This window comes from Fistularia commersonii, chromosome 6, assembly GCF_037954325.1.
Source record: "Fistularia commersonii isolate RoL2024-O1a breed Wild chromosome 6, RoL_Fcom_v1.0, whole genome shotgun sequence".
In the NCBI taxonomy this organism is placed as follows: domain Eukaryota; kingdom Metazoa; phylum Chordata; class Actinopteri; order Syngnathiformes; family Fistulariidae; genus Fistularia; species Fistularia commersonii.
The window spans coordinates 307442-329631 of NC_141289.1; the positions used below are offsets into that span (position 1 = coordinate 307442).

At 53.6% G+C, this 22190-nt stretch overlaps 2 protein-coding genes across 5 annotated transcripts in view; one reads left to right on the top strand and one right to left on the bottom strand.

Annotated features, from left to right (window-relative positions):
• Positions 1-33: 33 nt before the first annotated feature.
• On the top strand, positions 34-13698 carry slc49a4 (solute carrier family 49 member 4). The gene is made up of 9 exons (XM_086147575.1): positions 34-500; positions 2194-2287; positions 4286-4554; positions 5131-5260; positions 8284-8392; positions 9499-9566; positions 10608-10735; positions 11138-11320; positions 13159-13698. Exons 1-9 carry the CDS (start codon positions 206-208, stop codon positions 13272-13274), a joined length of 1392 nt encoding a protein of 463 aa, XP_086003701.1. The 5' UTR covers positions 34-205; the 3' UTR covers positions 13275-13698.
• Positions 13699-17340: 3642 nt separating this feature from the next.
• Positions 17341-22190, bottom strand: part of sema5ba (sema domain, seven thrombospondin repeats (type 1 and type 1-like), transmembrane domain (TM) and short cytoplasmic domain, (semaphorin) 5Ba) — a 76584-nt gene continuing 71734 nt past the window's right edge. For 3 of the 4 annotated variants that reach the window (XM_086147577.1, XM_086147578.1, XM_086147576.1), the window contains one exon: positions 18444-19430. In XM_086147577.1, the coding sequence (XP_086003703.1) occupies positions 19254-19430 (177 nt within the window). In that variant the 3' untranslated portion in view covers positions 18444-19253. Of the gene's footprint in view, positions 19431-22190 lie in introns of all 4 variants that reach the window. The other variant, XM_086147579.1, reaches the window with a different exon arrangement.

Below are 22190 nucleotides of genomic sequence, written 5' to 3' on the forward strand. Positions count from 1 at the left end.
GACGACGACTTCCGCTCGCGCTTGCGCAGTGGAATCCATTAACTAAGGCTGCCGTCTGTTGTTGTTGTTTTTCTGTGAGTGTGTAAGTGTGTGTGTGAGTGTGTGTGTGTGTGTGTGTGTGTGTGTTTTGCGGCGGACCGGACGCGACTGAGGGTGTCGACGGAGGAACGAGAACCGACTGGACGTCCGGGAGGGGGAGGTCACGATGGGCACCGGTTCGAGCACCGAGGCCGAACGGGAGCCGCTCCTCGCCCCGACCGGCCCCGAGGCGGGCGGCCCGCCGCTGCACAGCCGGGTGTACGGCAGGAGGTGGCTGGTCCTCGGCCTCTTCTCGCTGCTGGGCCTCCTCCAGGGCATGGTGTGGAACTTCTGGGGACCCATCCAGAACTCCGCCGTGCGGGCCTTCGGCTTCTCCAAGTCCGACATCGCTGTGCTGGTCCTGTGGGGGCCGGTGGGCTTCGCCCCCTGGCTGCTCTTCATGTGGCTGATGGATAAGAGAGGTGAGCCGCCGCCGCCGCCATCGGCCGGTCGTGCCCCGGGAGAGGCGCCGTGTCGCCGGCAGGAGAGTGTCCGATGATGGAATCACCAGTTCCGGTCCGGTCCTCTTGAACACACACACACACACACACACACACACACACACACACACACACGTATAATCCCGTCCTCTGCACTTCCCGCCCCAGTCCGAGAAGATCACAGTCAGATTTTCTGCGTGTTTGATTAATTGATTTAGATGATTGATTGATTGGGATGATCACTGTGTTCACCTTGAGGTGATCAATAGGCTGTGAGTCATTGATCCAGAGCCCTCGCGTCTTCACCTGCGGGACGGAAGTGCGTGATGTGCACAAGATGTGATCCATAATGTTGTAGCCACTCATTATTACTTATTAATAACCAGTAATTACTGGTGTGACAACCTGATTGATCAGTATGGGTGGGGGGGTCAATCAATAACTGACCGCCAGGCCGTCTCCACGGCAACAGGATTGTCTGTTTCTGGGGGTTCGGTGGAGGCCCCCCGGAGCGAATCTCCGCCCGAATCAACGCTTCGGACAGGTTTGCGCCCGTGGGGCTGAAACTCCGCCTCCTTGAGTCAGCTGATTGACAGGAGGCAGGTGGTCGCCTTGGTGACGGAGCCAACGCACTAACATCCTGTTAGCATCACGTTAGCATCCAGGTAGCTGAGTCTGAGGTTGAACAACAAGAACGTCGGAGCTCCGGTCCTTGAGTCCAGATGTCCACCATCAGACCTCCAGACCAGACGGAGCTCCTGGGCTTTGGTGAAGGTCCACATCTGGTCCTGGAGCAGTGATCCTGACCTTTGACCCCGTCCAGAACAGGCCTCACCAGGAGCGGAGCAGGTGTCAGCACACCTGAGGCTCCGCCCCCGTCAGGTGACCTCCTGTCAGGTGACCTTCTCAGAAGCTGCTGTTATGACAGAGATCTTTGAACACACACGAGGAATCTGACTCCAAGTTTACTTTGACTCCAGCTTCACACACACACACACACACACACACACACACACACACACACACACACACACACAAGACAAGATGCTTTTGGAGGTCCTCCCCCTCCATGACTCTCTTTAGATGTGTCCACGAAGATCTCAGCAGGTCTCCAACCCCCCAGGAGAACCCGTCTGTCTGTGGGTTCTCGGTTCTCCAAAGGGTTTTCCGTTCTCCGCCCAGGAAGCCACAGCCGGTGGAGAAAGAGGAAGAGCAACAGTGGGCTGGACCATGAAGGAGAAACTTGATGCTCCGCACTAACTCATGGAAGATGAGGAGAACCCGGGCAGGAGAAGCTCTCAGTGAGAGCTGGAGGTCAGGGTTGGAGGATGAAGTCTACAGGAGATCATCTGCAAAGCAGAGAGCCCATCCTGGGCCACGAGTGGACCTCCTTAACGTCCCGGCTCCACCTAGAACATCTATCCATGAAGGGTTCTGAGCAGAGCTGGAGACAAAGGGTGGTCCTGGTGGAGTCCAACCCTCAGCAGAACCAGTCAGACCTCCTGCAGGAGATGCGGACCAGGTTCTGACCCACTGACTCGTATCAGGTGGTCTAGACTCCCTGAAGGACATCTAGTGTCTTCTCCAAGTCCACCTAGAACCCGGAGACCTCGTGGAGACCTTCTGCAGACCTCCTGCAGAGGTGTTGATGGTTCTTGTGTTCCTTCTCCTCCAGGTCTGAGGGTGTCTCTGCTGCTGTCCGCCTTCCTGATGCTCCTGGGTTCTGCTCTGAGGAGCTTCCCCCTGGAGGACCTGACCCTCAGACGCTGGTGAGACACCGACCGTCCGTCTGTCTGTTCTCCTAAGTTCTCCTCAGGTCTTTGTTGGAGTTCCTCTGCGGAGTTCAGGGTCCAGGGGGTGAGACCTGGTCCTGGACCCGCTGAAGGTCCTGTCACGTCACCGGAGCTCCTGGAGAGCAGGGTCTTCTGACCTGGTCCTCGGATCTTCTGACCTTCACTGATCTCTGCGGTTCCTTCTACCTCATTTCCAAAGACACCACTTCTCCTACTGTGGACCTTCTGGATGGAGGGAGCGTCCTCAGGAACATCACCGAGTGGTTCCGTCCATGAGCTCTCGGTTCCTCCTGCGAGAAGGTGGAGGAGGTCAGCCGTTCCACCAGGGGAACTTCCATGTGACTCCTTTCACTTTCACCGTCTGGTTTCCAAGAGCAGAAGGACGGAGAAGCAGATTCAAAGGAGAACGGAGAACCTGGAGAACGTTGAAGGGCCCGAGACCTCATCCTGGACTGGCTCTGAGGGTTCTACCTTCTCCTTACCAAGTGGGCCTCAACATCTCCATCAGATGGATCCAGGGAAGCGTTGGTGTGAGGAGCTCAGTTTCAGGTGCTCTGCTGAGGAGGTTCCACATAAAGGCCAAGAGGTTCTTCCACGTTTGACTGAGGAACCTTTCAAGATCTCCTGAGGCTCCTGCAGTCCTGCTCAGGTTCTAGACGTTCTGAAAGTCTCAGCTGGAGGTCCTGCTGAAGGAACCATGGAGGTGGAGATGATGTTGAGCAGTAGATCTGGTGGACCTTCAGCCTGGAGCAGCTCTGAAGGGTGGAGTTCCCTGGACGGCCAGAAGATGTCACTGTTGGCTTGTGTGTGAGTGTGTGTGTGTGTGTGTGTGTGTGTGTGTGTGTGTGTGTGTGTGTGTGTGTGTGTGTGTGTGTGTGAGAGTGTGTGTGTGAGTGTGTGTGTGAGTGTGTGTGTGAGTGTGTGTGTGTGTGTGTGTGTGTGTGTGTGTGTGTGTGTGTGTGTGTGTGTGTGTGTGTGTGTGTGTGTGTGTGTGTGTGTGTGTGTTTTGCAGGATGTGAGGACCTCCTGGACGTCCTCGGGGCCTTTGAAGCTCTGAGATGTTTCATGTCAGGAGATGGCGAGAGGTGGAGCTCAAAAGCCGGTTGCCATGGCGATGACAGCTTCCTGTACCTCCAAAGGAAGGTGCTGATGTTCTCCTCAGGGTTCCTCGCCGCTGTCTCTCCTCCGGGTGGAGCTCCATCACCTTCTGCTTCCTGGCCAGATGGTGTCTGAGGGGCTTCATCAGTTCTGATCCACCTGATCATCTTCTGGAAGTGACCTCGGCTCCTCCGCCACCATCGGCCATCAGCACCTTCTCTCCATCTTCATCCGTCAGCTGAACCTCCATCATCTCACGATGACGGCTCCTGTCATGGACCTCCATGGTGACGCCACCCGCCTTCTTCTGATGGTAGCTTCCTGGAGAGTCCCGGAGCAGAAGGTCCTCAGATAGACCATTGGACGGGCTCTTCTGGGCCAGGACCTCCTCCAGCTGTGGTCCACAAAAGGAGAGAGTTGGAGAAGGCGGTGGAGGCCGAGGTAGAAAACCCTCCTCCTTGTGGACCAGTGTTCCATCACCAGGAGATGAGAACCTGCTAGAGCCCACAGGAAGCGGAAGAGTCCACCTTCCTCTGGCGACAGGGGTGCTCAGTGGACCTTCTGGACCAGCGTGAGGAGACACCTTGGAAAGACTCCTATCAGAGTGCAGGAGGAACCCTGAGGAACCCCGAGGAACCCAGAGGGTGGAGAAGAACCCTGGAGCTCCCGGTGCAGCTAACAAGCTGACAATGGACTCAGAGCTTAGAGCTAGCATTAGCATGATTACACAGCCGCCAGGGCTGAGCGGAGGGTGTGTGAGTGTGTGTGTGAGTGTGTGTGTGCACTGGTTCCTCCAGAACCAGCGGTGATCTTCAGAAGAAGGAGCCTCTGGAGGCCATCTAAAGCTGAGATGTTGACGTTGAGGTTCCCCGGCAGGTTGATCCACGGCGGGCAGCTCCTGAACGGGCTGGCGGGTCCGACCATCATGAGCGCCGGCCCCTTCCTGTCCACCACCTGGTTCGCCCCCGACCAGCGAGCCACCGCCACCGCCGTGGCCTCGCTCTTCTCCTACCTGGGCGGCGCCGCCTCCTTCCTGGTCGGACCTCTGGTGGTGCCGGCGCCCAACGACACCCTGGTGGGGGGGGCGGCGTCCACCGTGACCGAGGCCTTCATCAGGGAGAAGATCCAGCTGGTGATGTACGCAGGTAAACACACACACACACACACACACACACACACACTTAAATCAGTGAAGTCCTCAGGACAGAAGAGGAGATGTTGGAGCAGGAGGTGATGCCTCCTTCCTCTGAAGGGTGCTGTCCTCACTGGCACTGACCCAGTGGCTCTGACCCCGCCCCTAGCAGCACGGACTCCACCCCCCAGTGGCACTGACTCCGCCCCCAGTGGCTCTGACCCCGCCCCTAGCAGCACGGACTCCACCCCCCAGTGGCACTGACTCCGCCCCCAGTGGCTCTGACCCCGCCCCTAGCAGCACGGACTCCACCCCCCAGTGGCACTGACTCCGCCCCCAGTGGCTCTGACCCCGCCCCTAGCAGCACGGACTCCACCCCCCAGTGGCACTGACTCCGCCCCCCAGTGGCTCTGACCCCGCCCCTAGCAGCACTGACTCCGCCCCCAGTCAAGAGTTGGGGGAACCTGCTCCAGTCTGAGGCACCGTCTCATCTGGACCTTCTGACCTTCTCAGAGTCTGGTGTGTGTGTGTGTGTGTGTGTGTGTGTGTGTGTGTGTGTGTGTGTGTGTGTGTGTGTGTGTGTGTGCAGAGCTGGTCGCCATCGCCGTCCTCTTTGCCGTGGTCCTCCTCTACTTCCCGTCTCGTCCTCCGATGCCTCCCAGCGTGGCAGCAGCCAGTCAGAGGCTGAGCTACAGGAGCAGCATCTGCAGGCTCCTCAGGTGAGCACACACACACACACACACACACACACACGCACACCAGATCTCCTGCTTTGAGGACTTTTGCTCCTCCATCTTCTGAGCTTCTGCTGCCTTCAGAAGCACAGGAGAAACTCCTCCAGCATCAGTGGAGCTCAGAGACAAGAAGATGTAGTGTCTGAGCTTCTGAGCTTCTGGTGACCTTCTGCTGGGTTCCAGTCCAGGTCCGTTTGAGCTCCGGGACTTGATGAGAACCTTTTGTTATCAGCCTGTGATTCTTCACCTCGTCCACTGGAGACCCACCTGGATCTTCTCCGTCCGCTTGAAGCCCCGACAGATTTCGGAGTGAGATGAAGAGGGGACGTCTCCTCCAGGAGACTAATGAAGTCCTCCTTCATGAGTGGGCAGGAGAACCGCAGGTTTGCCCTCCCGTGGACCTTTGGATCCTCTGTCTGGAGATATCTTCACTGCAGTGCCAGGATGTAAGAGGCCTAACTGCCCCCCGATGGATGGCTGAAGATCCGGACCTCTTTCTGGACCGGTGGAGGCCCTCCGGCTGCCCCCAGGCCGGGCTTTGGACCAGCAGTGAGAAGATCCACCGACGGATGTTCTCGCTCATCTTCTTACCGGCCTCCTCGACCCGTCCATGCCGCTGCTCCACCTTGGACACTTTCTGGTCCGAAGCTCCGACCTTTTCCTTTCCGACCCTTCTGGACCAAGGTCTTCGTCATTGAGCGTGAGGCCCACGTCTTCATTCCCGGGGGGACCCGCCTCCTCGGCAGCCACCCATCTGCCCCACTTTGGACGTGTTGGAGACGATCCATGGAGGTCACTCTGCTTCCTGACTTGCTGCTACCTCAACACTTGGAACTCTACCTCGGTCCAAGTGGGAGGTCCGGTCCCCTGACCTGCTTCTGCACACCTGCAGACCTTCACGCCTGCAGACCTTCACACCTGCAGACCTTCACACCTGCAGACCTTCTCACCTGCAGACCTTCACACCTGCAGACCTTCACACCTGCAGACCTTCTCACCTGCAGACCTTCACACCTGCAGACCTTCACCATAAACGTCCTGCACAGCTGCAGACCTTCACACCTGCTGTCCATCAGTTGTCCCTGTCAGACTGGGGTTTATCTCCTCCCTATTTGGAGGTGGATACGTGAGATGATCTCCAGGAGACTTCCTCCAATAAAAAGTGTGCTCCTCCTAATATCCAGGATGGACTCCAAACACCATCCATCAGGCTGATGGGACCGAGAGCCGGGGCTACTCTGATGCCGCCTCCTCGCGGATCTTGAGGTTCTGGTTTTATGCTAATGCTAGCGGGGGGGTAACGGGCCGCAGAGGGGGTATTGATGAGCCCCCCCAGCCACCATAATCACTTTAGCTTTGGGAGTCGTCATCCTGATGCATTGATCTCCGCCGGGGTCTGCAAGGACAAATGGCACTTAGCTGATGACACGACCGGCTCCAAGACTCCTCGGGAAATATTTCATCACCGGTGATCCCTCCTCCTCCCCAACACCCCGAACCCCCCTTATTTTAGCCGGCAGCTAGCATCTGCTTACTCACATTTGGTGAGTCTAAATAAAAAGCTGAATGGGCACGGGGGGGCACGGATATTGATTTCTAGCTCCTTCAAGGTTAACGAGGGGGGGTTGGTGGGCAGGAGAAGAGTGGAGGTGCTCCATCACAGGGCTTTTAGACCTGTCTGCCGCTCTGCAAAGGATGCTATTTGTCTTCAGCTGCCTCGTCCAGGCCAGTCATGTGATTGACGTGTTGAGTGCTGCGGTGAAGCTCGGCGTCCAAAGGCTCGGTACTGCACTCCGGACCCCCTGCTCAGGGAACGTCATGACCACGGGAGCCGTCAGGGTTCCTGTGGTTCCCCGGAGCCGAGGATCCAGAAGGTGTTGAAACAAGCCGGAGGGAGGCTAAAGGAAAACAAGCTTGGAGGCGCTTTGACGAGCTACAGCTTGCAAGAAGTTACCAGAAGGAGCTGGAAGTGGGCTTAAGGGTCAAAAATGTGCCTGAAGGTGCGAGAACTTGCTTGAAGAGCTTGAAGTAGTTGAAAGGATCTGGAAGGTGCCTGAAGGACCAGAAGGTGCCGAAGTGAGTTTGTGAGAAGTTGCGGGAAGGAGGCTAAAGGATCCCGGAGGTGCCTGAGGGTGCTGAAACAACCTGGAGGGTGCAGGAATCTGCCATAGGTGAAAGGCGCATAAAGAATCCAGAAGGTGCCTGGAGGACCAGAAGGGTGCTAGAAGGTGTGGAAATGAGCTGGTAGCTCTGAAAGGAGTGTAAGTCGGCAGCAGGAGCCAGAGGTGCTTGAAGGTGCCGGGAGGACCAGAGGGGTACTTGAAGGTGCCAAAAGGAGCTGGAAGGAGCTCGTGGATCATGATCTTCAGTGAACTTCCCCGAGACGGAAGATGAACGGCAGGTCTTTGCAAACTGTGACCCAGGCAGGGGAGCTGGAGTGGAGGTCCAGGCAGAGAACCTCAAGCCAAGCAGGAGGAGAGACCGATGTGTCTCCTCCAGTTCTGACTGGCCGCCTGACACTCCTCAGTGATTCTGGCCTTGGGCGCCATCAGCTGTGGAGTGGAGTGGAGCGAGAAGGTCCGGAGAAGGTCCTGAGAAGGTCCTGCAGGCTGATTGGCCAGAGCTGGAATGCCTGATGGTTCCTTGTTGCCTCCTCGGCCTCGGCCGAGTCCCACCTCTGGAAACTCAGTGGACTCATTGGTTGACATTCTTCTGGTTCCTCCTCCTAACACTCCTGGTCTTCATCTCCTGGTCAGACCTCCGGTGGCGGCCGGCAGAACGGTCACACAAGATGCTGGGAGGTCCAAGGTTGGAGGTCAAGGGTCGATGGTCCCCCAAAGCTCAGGATCCCTTCAAGGACCTGGAGGCTTAGGAGGTCCATCCCAGATGTTACACCTCACTGCTGTGACACCAGCCGGAGGGCACTGGTCCAACTCTGAGCCTGTGTGTGTGTGTGTGTGTGTGTGTGTGTGTGTGTGTGTGTGTGTGTGTGTGTGTGTGTTCCTCAGTAACCTGCGGTTCCTGATGATCTCCCTGGCCTATGCCGTCCCCACGGGAGTGATGGCCGGCTGGGCAGGAGTCCTGGACATGGTGCTGACACCAGCCAAAGTCAGCCAGGTAGGAGGCACCAACACACACACACACACACACACACACACACACACACACACACACACTTGCAGGAGAAGGTGCACCTCCTCCTCAGAACATTGGAGAAGCTCCACCAGCAACTTTCTGAGTTCACCCAGAAGCACTCAAGTGGAGACAGGAGGTTCTGCTTGTCCTGCTGTTGGATCCTGGAATGTCGTGGAGCTCGAGAACATTTGAACCTCCCATGAGGACCACCTGGAGGTGGGAGGTCCTCCAGGCCAATGTCAGGCTGTGATAGGACAGAAGAGGAGGGTCACGTTTAGAACCCGGCCTCACTGCCAGGAGGTCCTACCTCTCTATCTGGTGGTGGACTGGAGTCTCCATGTTCTCCCGCCCAGGTTCTTCTCAGGCTGGAAGGGAACCAGGTGCAGACACTAGATGTTCTCTTCTCATGTTCAAGACCCACTGAGGGTGTCCAAGGTTCCTCAGAACCTCAGGCAGAGTCCAGCTGCTCGAGGTCACAGCGGTTGGTCTTCCAGGTCCGGTCTTCAGGTCCCGGGTCCACCAGGATGAAGAGTACCTTCCAGCGCCAACATCTGGCACCTGGTGGACACCAGAACACCAAGCCCCTGACCTCTGACCTTCCAGGTTCTCCCCACCTTTGGTTCCAACCGTCTTCTCACTGGATCAACGTTGGACTCCAGAAAGCACGGGTTCCACCGGTTCCACGGCTTCAGATCAGAAGCACCGGTGCAGAACGTGATGCCTCCACCACTACACCTCCTTGAAGGTGGCAGATCATCAGGGGATCTCCAGAGAATCACACCTTTTGAGCTGTTGGAACAGGAGGTTCTGGTCCCGGGCGGTGGAGCGGTGGAGCAGGTTCTCCGGGTGCAGGGTTCCTCAGGAAGGAGCTGCTGAGAAGCTCGGGCTGTAAATCCCTGACCTTCAGTCACCCATCGGGAGCCGTCCTCCATCTAATCACCCTGATAGGACATTCGTCTTCAGCACGGACCTTCTTGGCAGGCGAGGAAGCGGCCAGCTCCACCTCCGGCTCCCGTTCCCACATCTGCTCCTCACGTGGACCACAGAAGGTCCACGGTGACGGAGACTCTGCACCTTCTGCTCCTCAGGTGTACGCAGGCTGGATCGGGTTCTGGTCCACGGTGGGAGGCTGCGTCTTCGGGGTCGCGATGGCCAGGTGAGTTCTACCTCGCTGTGTGTGTGTGTGTGTGTGTGTGTGTGTGTGTGTGTGTGTGTGTGTGTGTGTGTGTGTGTGTGTGTGTGTGTGTGTGTGTGTGTGTTGGGTCCTCCAGAGCTCCATGTGCTCTTGAGGTTCTGCTTGAAGACGTTGAGGAGAAGGTGAAGGTTCTGTGTCAGACGGGTTCCTCTGAGGTTCTCACTGTGGGAACCAACAACGTTCTACAAGTCATTCTGCAGACGGTCCTCTCAGCACAAACACAAACACAAACACACACACACACACACACACACACACACACACACACACACACACACACACACACACACACACAGGTTCCTGCTGACAAACAGCAGGTTGCCAACAAACCTGTCAGCAGCTTTGTGTCGCTGGTAGATGTTTGGTCAGCAGGGAGGTTCAACCCCCCCGAGAGACACACACACACACACACACACATATATATACGCACACACACGCACACACACACACACACACACACACACACACCTACATATACGCACACACACACACACACACAGTGTGTTAGTTGTTATCAAGCTGCAGCCATTTGCAGACATAAAGCCTGGTGTGCTGCGGTGTGTGTGTGTGTGTGTGTGTGTATATGTGTGTGTGTATGTGTGTGCGTGTGTATATATGTGTGTGTGTGTGTGTGTGTGTGTGTGTGTGTGTGTGTGTGCGTGCGTATACATATGTGTGTGTGTGTTTGTGTGTTGGTGTGTGTGTCCTTTTGCGAGTAAGTGTGTCTGTGAATGCGTGTGTGCGCGCATGTGCGTGCGTGCGTGCGTGCGTGCGTGCGTGCGTGCGTGCGTGCGTGCGTGTGTGTGTGCGTGTGTGTGTGTGTGTGTGTGTGTGTGTGTGTGCCCTGTTCCTGCCGGCTCTCCAGCGATGGAGGAGCAGCATGATGTCTCCAGAAGGTCTCCATCCTGGTCCTGCAAGCAGAAGCAGACCTGGTCAGGAGCTTCTGGTCCTGGTGACCTTCTCCACTCTTCTCCACTCTTCTCCACTGGTCTTCACCCTCAGGTTCGCCGACTCCATCCGTGGGATGCTGAAGCTCATCCTGGTCCTGATGCTGGCCGGAGCTTCGCTCTCCTCCACCTGGTTCACGCTGACCTGCCTCAGCAGAGTCACCCACCTCCCCTCCACCGCAGGTGGGTCTCCACCAGGTCCTCGGGAGGTCCGGGTTCACGTTCCTCCAGGTTCCTCGGTTCTCGCTCCCGCTGGGGAAGACCAGCTCCAAGACCTGGCTTTTAAAATCCAGGACCAGAGACGCCGAGCTGCTTCTTCTGCAGGGAAGGATGGTGTGGAGGTTCTTAGTGGAGCTGAAGGACCTGGTCCAGGACCCTGTTCCTTCAGCTCCTCTGAAGAACCCGGTCGGGGATTCTCTCTCATTTCTGTGTGGAGTCTGCATGGGGTTCCTCAGGGTTCTCCGGGTTCCTCCAAACTTGTGGAAGCCTCATGGAGACCCTGCATCGTCCAGATGTTTGAAGGAGTGGGTGAACGTTTGGATGTTTCTGCATGAGACCTTCTCAGACCTCCTGCTCCTCCTCCAGCCATCCTGTACACCTCCTGCATCCTGGTGGGGATCTTCATCAACAGCAGCGTTCCCATCTTCCTGGAGCTCTTCATCGAGACCGTCTACCCGGTCCCTGAAGGCATCACCTGCGGGGTCGTCACCTTCCTGGGGAACCTGGTCACCGGCCTGCTGCTCTTCTTCCTCACCTTCTACTGCACAGGTGAGACCAACACACACACACACACACACACACACACACACACACCCACACACACACACACACACACACACTGCAGAGCGTTGGTGTCCTTGAGTGTGATGGTCGAATACTAAGCAGCAGACGGGGAGGTTAAAGGGTCCCGTGGAAGGAGATGAGGTTCTGCAGGTTCTGCAGGTTCTGCAGGTTCTGGCTCTCCTCAGAAGTTGGTTGATCAAAACAAGGTTCTCTTGGAACCCCTGATGTTCCCCACGCTGGATTCTTCCAGGAGAACCTCCTGTGTAGACAGCAGTGTAGTCCAGCACCCTGGAGGATCTGGACCAGGATCCTCCAGGGTCCTGCATCTGCGTGACGGAGGATCCTGAAGGCAGATCCTTCTGGATTTGAGTCCTGATGGTGTCCTGGAGTCGGCGTCCCGTGCTGACGTCCTGCGCCGCCTCATGCATTTGAAAGCGGCGCCGCATTGATCCGTGTTCTGCAGCAGATGGAGGTCGCTCTCCTTCCTGGAGAACCTGAGGAACCAGGAGAGGAGCTCATTTGTTTGCGTGCCGACGAGCGCTGATGTTCTCCTCCCCGGGGACCGAGCTCGGTTCAAGTCCAGGTCACGGAGAAGGTTGACGGTACCGATGAATAATTCAGGATCCTGAGGGAAGGCGGCGCCGGGCCGGTTCCGCCTCCTGCGACGGCCCTTCTGGACTCCCGTGAGCCGGTGATCAGCTGTTCTCAGGCCGAAGTGGTCTGACCGGTTCCTGCTTCTGGAGGACACGTTCCACCTCCGCAGAGTCCAGCAGAACCCGATGGGTCCATTAGAACCGGAACCCCATTGCTAGCAATTCAAGCTTATTGATGAACCTGTTTTGACCTTCTCAGTAGCCCAGCTTTGATCCAACGTTTGGTTCCTAATATGCTCCTGAAGCCCTCCTGGGGTTGTCAAGGGTCCACAGCTCATCCTGACGAGGTGTCAGGGTGGACCAGAACTAGAAGCTCATGGCAGGCGGGACTGGTCCAACTTTTTCCCTTCACCTGTGAAGTGCTTCCAGAAGGAGTCTCCTTGAGACTCGTACTGCTGCCGGTTCTCCTTTCTCACCCAGAGAGCCCGGCGGGTTCCGTCCTCGGCTTCAATCAGAGATGCAGGGTGCGTCTGGTGGAACGTGGAGAACGCCGTCGGGTCGGGGAGGTCCGGTTCTCCTGCTCCCTCGGGCGCCGGGTCGGTTCTTGTTCTTCCACGTCTCCAGGGCCGGCGCTGGAACAGAGGAACGTCTCTTCTCTTAGCGTGAAGCGGTTCTCCAGGGCCGGTACCTCCAGGTCAGGTCCTCCTTCAGATCTTTGTTTGAAGGAACGTGGGAGATGAACGGTCTCCAACAGGGGCGCTGACGTAGCTCCGCCAGATCTTCTGTGACACCTGTGAGTCCGTCGGTCTCCATGACGACCAGACGACGGGTTAGCTAATGACATTAGCTTTACAAGCCGGTAGCGGCCTCGGGCCCTGCCAGCTGATTGGCCGTCCGTCCGTGGGAGATGTTATCATTCCAAAGCAGAAGGTCTGACGGTGGAGACGATGAGGTCGGTCAAGAGGTCCGTCATGATGATCGGAGGACCTTCATGACGAGTGAGATGATTTCAGGCTGGATGTTCTGACAACTGAAGGTCAGTGAAGTTCTGGCTTATTAAAGACCAAACCAGATCACGGTGTCACTCAGGGAGGAACCAGGAGGAACCAGGAGGAACCAGGAGGAACCAGGGGTCCCGGCGTCCTGGCTGGTGGATCCCGATGGGATGGTCCGGAGACGGTGTAGATGTCTCCAGGAGTAACGCCTCTGTGGTCTCCTCTCTCCTCCCAGACTTGTCCTGGCTGAACTGGTGTCTCACCGGCTCCTGCCTCTTCAGCCTCCTCCTCATCCTCTTCTTCAGGGAGTCCTACGACCGCCTCTACCTGGACGTCTTCGTCTCCGTCTGACCTCCTGGCCCAGCGGACCTGGTGGACCTGGTGGACCTGGTGGACCTGGTGGACCCGGCCAGATGCTTGCACGGTGAAGAGGAGCAAAGGGGGATGAAGATGAAGAGGCGGATGGGACGTCTCGTCCTCAGAACCTCCTCACAGCAGATTCTGGGACTCTTTCTGGAGAAGATGGAGAAGAAGAAGCTCCTCCCCGGTTCATCTAATGATACTAATGATACCTTTTATATTTATTGATCGCTTTCTGGGACAGGAAGTGTCTTCATGTTTTTATCCTGGTGATTTAACTCCTCTGACCCCTGTGACCTCTGACTCTCTGTGACCTCTGACCCCCGTGACCTCTGACCTCCCACGACCTTTGACCCCCCAGACAATAAGGGAAAGACTCACTTCTTTTTTTAATAAATGTTTGTTGGTGTATTAACATGTTGTAAACCTTCACCTCTGTGTGTGTGTGTGTGTGTGTGTGTGTGTGTGTGTGTGTGTGTGTGTGTGTGTGTGTGTGTGTGTGTGTGTGTGTGTGTGTCAGCTGAGCGCTGGAGGTTCCTCACGTTCCCCCTGGGCTCTGAGAAGGTTCCTGGTTCTCCATCCAGGTCTCTGAGGACCTTCATCTTGCTTGGAGATCCAGATGAGTTTTCTGCTGTCGACCCGGACCGGTTCTCTGGTCCGGGTTTGGATTAGATTAAATGAGATTATTATAGATTAGATCATCAAGGACTAGTTTAGATTAACAAAGATGAGATTAACATAGATTAGACGTGTTCAGGTTAGATGAATACGGATTGATAGCGATTAGTTTTGATTAGATTAATCTAGATTAGATGACATTAACAAATTATAGTTTGGATCGGATTAACAAAGATTACTTTAGATTAAATTAATCTAGATTAGATAACATTAAAAAAAAGTTAGTGTGGATAAAATGAGATTAGGGAAGATCAGTTTAGAAGAGTTTAACAAACAGTAGTTTAGATTCCATTAATTTAGATTAGATTAGATAAAAGAAGTGAAGATTAATTGAGGTTAATTTAGATTAGAGCAGATCAGATTACATGAGCAAACATCTGATGAGAAGACCAAGAAGAACCTAAGCGGTGCTAAAGATGATGGAGGTGGTCTTCCCTCGCCCCCCCGCACCCAGGGGGTTCGGCCCGAAAGGCCAACCTGGGTCCGCCTTCCCTGGGTTTTGGAGGGTATGCTCCATCTCACTCCTCAACCCCCTGAAGAAGTCCACTCAGGGGTGCTGGAGAGGAGGGTCTCCGACCCAGGAGGTGGTTTTGGTTCTGGCCGTGGAGCGTCGGACCGGTTCTGCACCTTCGGCCGGGTCCCGGAGGAGGCGGGAGTTGGCCTTCTAGTCTACGTGTGCTCGGCGGATCGGAGAAGGCCTTGGGCTCTGACTGTGTCGCGGGGTTCTCCAGGAGCACGGGGTACCCGACCCCAGCCTTGTATGCTCGGTGCCAGAAGAAGCCTGAAGCCCGGGCTTCTGCTGAGGGTCGGACTCCATGGGCCGGCCTCTGTCGCCCGTTATGGTCAGAACTTCATGGACAGAAGTTCTAGATGCGGCCAGGGTGCTGAGGGGATCCGGTTCAGCGACCTCGGGATCGGGTCTGCTTTTGAGGAGGATGAGGTTCTGTTGGCTTCATTGGACCCACACCTCGGACCGGTTCACCTCCCGGAGGGAAGGAGTCCAGATGAAGACCAAAGCCACCACCAAAACCAAGACCGGGAAACGGGAGGAGGTCCTGCCTCAAGTGGAGAAGTTCAGGACTCTCAGGGTCTTGTTGGCGAGTGACAGAAGGATGGATCAGGAGATGGACCGACGGGTCGGGAAGAAGAAGAAGAAGAAGAAGAAGAAGAAGAAGAAGAAGAAGAAGAAGAAGAAGGAGAAGGAGAAGGAGAAGAAGAAGAAGAAGAAGGAGAAGGAGAAGGAGAAGAAGAAGAAGGAGAAGGAGAAGAAGGAGGAGAAGAAGGAGAAGGAGAAGAAGGAGGAGGAGAAGAAGAAGAAGGAGAAGGAGAAGAAGGAGGAGAAGAAGGAGGAGGAGGTGATGCAAAATGAGTCCAGGAAGTAATAATGTCTGCAGGCAGAGGAAGGAGGTGCTGGTGTGTGTGTGTGTGTGTGTGTGTGTGTGTGTGTGTGTGTGTGTGTGTGTGTGTTTCTACTTCTACAGAAATCAAATGAAAGACGTTAATTATAAATAAGATATTTATCTTCACACACACGTTGTTATTATGGGATGTCTTCACCGTTTCTCCTTAAAGTTGCAGGAGCTCTTCTGATGTTTCCCTCTTGTCCTCCCTGCTGGCCTCCCTGGTCCATCAGAAGGTAAGGAGATGAATAGAAATGTCCACCAGTGAGCATCCTTGGAGAACCGCCCGCCCATCACTGAAGAAGGGAGGAGAAGAAGGTCCTCCATCACCAGAGGAGCTGCCAGGAGACCTTCTCTTCCCAGGATGTCCTCCAGCCCTCAAACACCCGCTGGAACGAAGATGCCGGAGAACCTTCAACTCCTCCTCCTCCTCCAGACCCTCAGATCTCGTCCTCCGAGGTCCACGAGGAGGTTCCTGGCCTCTTCTGGATCTGGACTTCAACGCCGTCAGGAGCTTCTGTTGTGGAGAGACGAAAGTTAGCGAACAGTTAGCATGCTAACAGGAAATGAAGAAGACACATTCTTACCGAACCAATGCTGAGGACCTTGTTGGACACGCTGAGGAGCGAGAAGAACGAGATCCCGGAGGATCCAACAGATCCTGAATAATCCTGGAGGAGGATCCAGGAGGACTCCCCAGAGGAGATCCTGATGATCCAGGACTAGATCCTACTGGATCTCAAGGAATCCGGGATTCTGATGATCTTTTAAAATGCCGCCTCTGAGGCCGGATCGGCCGCGACGTCCTGCGACGCCCACCTGCGGTCCTGGTCCCGGTCCTGATCCTGATCCCGGTCCTGGTCCCGGTCCCGGTGGGCGCCGTCCTCCGGTGCGGCTCCTCAGACGCTGTGGGATCGAGCCGTCCTGCGAAGATCTGCCACGTCCCGGCCCTCCGCCGTCCACCTCCGGGGGCGCTGGAGACACCAGACCACAGGACGCTCAGTCCCACCCGGACACATCCGACCCCAGGGGGCGCCAGCGCCTCGCAGGCCTGTGGTTTACACTGTTACCACTGTTACTACACTGTTATTACACTGTTATTACACCGTTATTACACTGTTACTACTGTTATTACTACTGTTATTACACTGTAACTACTGTGTTATTACACTGTAACTACTGTCACCTGCCTCCATCTAACTCTCTCACACCATCTGCCTTCCTGTCCTGAACCTCCTCCCTGGTCTTCCTCCAGACCTCCTCCGACCTTGGCTCCTTCTCCCCCCCTCTTCTGTCCGTGTCCAAACCATCTCCAGAACATCTAGCGCTAGCCGTCCCTCTGACGGACTCCTTCTTGATCCTCTCCGTCCTCCTGGAACCTCCACACCTCCCGTCTTCTCCTCAGCTTCTCCAAAGCAGACACCACGGCTGCTCTTCCCCTTGTCCACCTTTCCTTCCATGCTCTTCTATCACCACCGACGCTTTTCTTCCTCCACCCGTTCAGACCTCCTCGCACCGGTCCGTCCAGCTCTTCTCCGCCCCCTCCGTTGCCCTGGACCTTCTGCACTTGAACATCTCGCCTTCTTCATCTCCACTCCCTGTAAGCCTAACATCTTCTCTGTGGGTCAAACCAGGTGTTCCTCCACCTGCTCTCACTATAGATCAGGGTCTCATCTGCAAACATGCGTACTAGATAGAAATAATCAGTGAAATGGATCAATGAATTTATTGATGAGAGCCTCCTCCGATCATTGAGATGCCGAACATCTTCCGAACCGAGACGTCCGGACTCAGGAGCTCCAGGTGAGCTTCACGTTTGGAAGTTCTGGCCTGGAACTACTGCAGACTCTCCCTTTCAGAAGACCTGGACGTCCAGACCGCGGGCGGACCAGGGTGGATGGAACCTGAAGGGGGGCGAGGGTGGAGGTTTGGGTGGACATTCGGGTGGAGGTTTGGGTTTGTGCACGTCAGCCGGTGAGTGTCGGCATCAAGGTTTATTTTCCTTTATCATGTACAATATACAAAAATATAGGGTACCAAAAAATTCACAGTGTGTGGAAGGCAGTGGTTTGAGTCCGGGTGTTGGGCCGGACGCCGGCCGGCACCTTGCATAGAAGGTCACAGAGCCTCACATCGCAGGGGGCGGAGCCAGGGAACAAAGCTCCGCCTCCATCCAGAGTTCCCGGGAGTACCGTCCCGGCGCGAAGCTCCGCCCCCGACCGACCCCTCCGTCTTAGTCCCGCGGGCGCGCCATCGGGAGCGACCGATCCGGACCGGTTCGCGCCTGCGGTGCAGGTACTCGTACTTCAGGGAGTACAAGTCACTTCCTGCCCCTGCTCTTCGCTTGTCTGTGACTCAGCAGGTTCGATGTTCGAGCGGCCGAAGGGGCGGAGTCAAGGGGCGGCGAGGGGGCGGGGTCACGCGGTGGAGCTCCGTCCCCAAACAAACCTCATGGTCAGTGCGGACTCAGCTTCTGCTGCTGCACTCAGGCTTCTTCTAAACAGTGTCTATACAATGTACAGGAACATTTACACCCCCTGCCCCCGGAGGGGCCCTATGTTCGGGGGGAGCGCTCGTCTCGTGCATTTACAGTAGCTTAGCTGAGAAGCCGGGTTAGCATTCATCCATTCATAATAAAATAGAGCTGTGAAAATGCCCCTTTACAAACCGAGCTTGGGGGGGGAAACATCTGGTACAGGAAGTCTAGAACATAAGAACATCAGCAACAGGGGTGAGGAATTTACAGACCTGCTCACCCAGGAGGTCCAGGGTACCAAGCATTTACATACAAATACATCCCCCCCCCCCACACACACACACACACACTCAGATCATGACACACACACACACACCTTTGGGGGGGCATGAGAAACAAACCTGCTAATTAGCGAAGTGCTAACACCCCTCCAAAAAAACCAAAACAAACATTAGAAAACAGAAGTGCCACTTTGACTAGCTTATTCTACCATCGTAGCCCCGCCCACCCGTCACCCGAGCCCCGCCCACCCTCACCCTAGCCCCGCCCACGCCCCAGCCAAGCCCCGCCCACCCTCACCCTAGCCCCGCCCACCCCCCGGCCCCCTCAGCGCGGCGGCCATATTTGATATGACCGCCGAGCCGTTAGCGCTCAGTAGAATCGATGCTTCCATCGGAGAACCGACCACTTCCTGTTCTCAAGTCCTTTATTGTCCTCGGGGGAAAAGTCAAAGAAGAAGAAGAAGAAGAAGAAGAAGAAGTAGAAGAATGAGAAGAAACGGTGGCGTGAAGCCTCCTCCTCTCCCGGCCAATGGAACGCCCTCCTCAGCAGGTCTTGGACTCATCGGACCGTTCATGCGAGGTGACGGTGGGCCAAACCCATGAGCCACTGGTCCAACTGGAGAAGTTCTCAGCGGCCTCTTCCAAGCCGAAGCTCGCTGAGAAGGTGGTTCCAGGCGTGAAAACGGTGACTCAGATCCGGGATGATCAGGTGAAGTGTCAGAGGAGCCCGGATAGGAGAACATCTGTCCTCCAGCCAGAGGGTTCTACTAGAAACCCCCTGCTCCGTGTGGCTCCTGTTGATGGTCCACTGAAGCCCATTTGCAATAACAGCCCCTTTGCAAGGACCCTGGTCTCCCCTTGGAGAACCCTGGCCTCCCAGAGGAGAGCCTGGGCCTCCCCTTGGAGAACCCTGGCCCCCTCATGCAGAACCCTGGCCTCCCCTTGGAGAACCCTGGCCTCCTCATGGAAAGTTCCAGAAAGGCTCTTAGGTACACAAAGTCCACCATGCGGAAGAGCCCGAGGTTCAGGGGGTTCAGTTGTGTCGGCGGTATTGTTCTTGGGCGGAGGGGGTGGTGATGGCGGTGGCGTCGGAGGACGGAGGTCCGCGGGGGCGGGGAAAGTCGCAGGACACGTCTCAGCTGTTGTTGCTATGGTTATACGTCCTGCAGGGCGAGGGGGAGGAGTTGGGCTGGTAGTCGTACTTGCCCAGGGTGGCGGGGTAGTAGGTGGTGGTGTAGACGTTGGTCTGCTGCAGAGGCGGAGGATAGAAATTGGACCTCTCGTCGGGAAGAAGGTTGTTCTTGTTCAGAGTCTGGAAGGGCAGCAGAGAAAACCCAGATGTTAACAACCGCCTCCCCGGCCGTGGACGTTCCTCTCGGGGGCCCAGAACCCAGAACCCAGAACCCAGGACCTCCGACCCAGATGCTCGGTGACGCCCCGAAAAACGGTTACCACGGCAACAGAGACAGGACAAGGAGGGCGGGAAAAAAAACAGAGGACCAAAAGTGGATCCCTGGGGGACGCCATGTCTGCTAGGAGATCAGGAGAACCACCTTCATTCATGCATACGTTCATGCATACATTCATTCATGTTGTCACACACTCATGGTCTCAGCACAGGAGTTCCCCAAGGTACCGTCCCACCGTCCCGTCTCCGGTCCTCTTCACCCTCTTCACCCCCGATGTCCAGTGCCGCTCCGGTTCCTGACGCCTCCAGAAGCTCTCCGATGACTCTTCCATGGTCGGATACATCAACGATGACGAGGAGGAGCACGGAGGTCCGATCGCGAGCTTTGTTGAGCGGAGAAACCGGAACCACCTTCTACTCAACATCTCCAAGACCGAGGAGGTGGTCGTGGAGTTCCGGAAGAATCGGAGGAGACGGGAACCGACCACCGTCCAGGGCGAAGAGGTGGAGATAGTGGACTCCTACAAGTACCTTGGGGTCCACATCAACAACAAACTGGACTGGACACACAACACGGATGTTCTTGCTGAGGAGACCGAGGTGGTTTGGCGCCCGAAGCTTCTCAAGACCTTCTAGCGGTCCATGGTAGCCGGCGCTCTTCTAGGGTACAGTGTGCTGGTGACCTCAGGACCGCAGAGGTCACCGGGCTCAACGGGCTGGTGAGGAAAACCAGGAGGGTGAAGGACAAACCTGGAGCTACTCTGGACCATCCTTCCTGCATGGTATCTGAATTCACTCTTTCATTCATTCATTCATACATACATTTGTTCATCCGTCCATTTTTTCTTCCATTCCCGTTATCACATTGTGTTATTCGTTCACTCGTGCCTTCCTTTATTATTCATTCTTTCACACTTTTATTCATTCATTCATGTTTTCACTCACACTTTCATTCCCTTTGTCTTTCACTCATTCACACAGACATACATTCATTCTTTGGTTCTTAAGTTCATTCATTCATTCACTTTTTCATACATTCCTTTCTTCATTCATTCATTCATACATTTGTTTATTTCATTCTTCCATAGATAGATTTGTTCATTCACTTTGTCATTCATTCCTTCCTTCTTCCATTCACCAATTCTTTCATACATTCATTCATTCATTCATTCATACAGTTATTCTTTAAAACATTTGTTCTTACACTCATTCATCCTTTCATAGTTTCATACATTCCTTCATTCATTTATTTTTCATACATCAATTCAATCATCAATACATTCTTTTTCCTTTCATTACTTCACTCTTTCATAGATTCATTCTTTTATTCATTCATTCACTCGTTCATAAAGTCATTCATTCTTTCACACATTTGCTTGTTTTTTCATTCATTTTGTCATTCATTCATACAATCATTTCTTAACTCAATCATACTTATATTCATTCATTCATACATTTATTATTCCACTCTTTCTTTTTTTCATTGAATAATTAAATCATTCACAATGTCATACATTCATTTATTCATTTAGTTATACATTCACAATTCATTCATATATTCATTCATTCTTTCATACATTCATTCACTTTTTCATACATACTTTCATTTTGTCATTCATTCATTCTTTCATTCAAACATTCATTCATACATTCATGTCTTCATGCTTATTCTTATATTCCTTTTTTCATACATTTTTGTTTGTCTTTCATACATTCATTCTTTCATACATGTGTTTATTCATTCACTTTTTCATTTATTCATACATTCATTTCTTAATGCAATCATACTTATATTCATTCATTCATACATTCATTATTTCAGTCATTCATTTTTTTCATTGAATATTAAATCATTCACAATGTCATACATTCATTTATTCATTTAGTTATACATTCACAATTCATTCATTCATTTGTTTGTCCTTTAATTCATTCATTCATTCATACATGTGTTTATTCATTCACTTTTTCATACATTTGTTCATGCATCCATCTTTTCTTACATTCCCGTCATCACATCATGTCATTCATTCATTCACTTTACAAATTCATTCTTTCACACTTTTGTTCGTTCTTTCATTCATTCTTTCACACACACTTTCATTCATTTTGTCTTTCACTCATTCACACAGACATACATTCATTCTTTGGTTCTTACATTCATTCACTTTTTCATACATTCCTTTCTTCATTCATTCATTTGGTCATACATTCATTCATTCTTTCAAACATTTGTTTTTTATTTCATTCTTTCATAAATTCACTCATTCATTCACTTTGTCATATTTTCCTTCCTTCTTCCATTCATCGATCCTTTCATACATTCATTCATTCATTCATTCACTATTTGATCCACTCCTTCACTGCTTCAATCACATATTTATTCCATACATTCACTCATTCTTTCATACATTCACTCATTCTTTCAATTTTTCATAATTCACTCTTACATTCCTTTATTCATATATTTTTTCTTTCATCAATCATCCATTCATTCTTTCATACATTTTTATATTTTTTATAATTCCTTCCTTCATTTTATCATTCATTCATTCATTCATACAGTTATTCTTTAAAACATTTGTTCTTCCAATCATTCATCCTTTCAAAGTTTCATTCATTCATTTATCCATTTATTTTTTAATGCATTAATTCAATCATCAA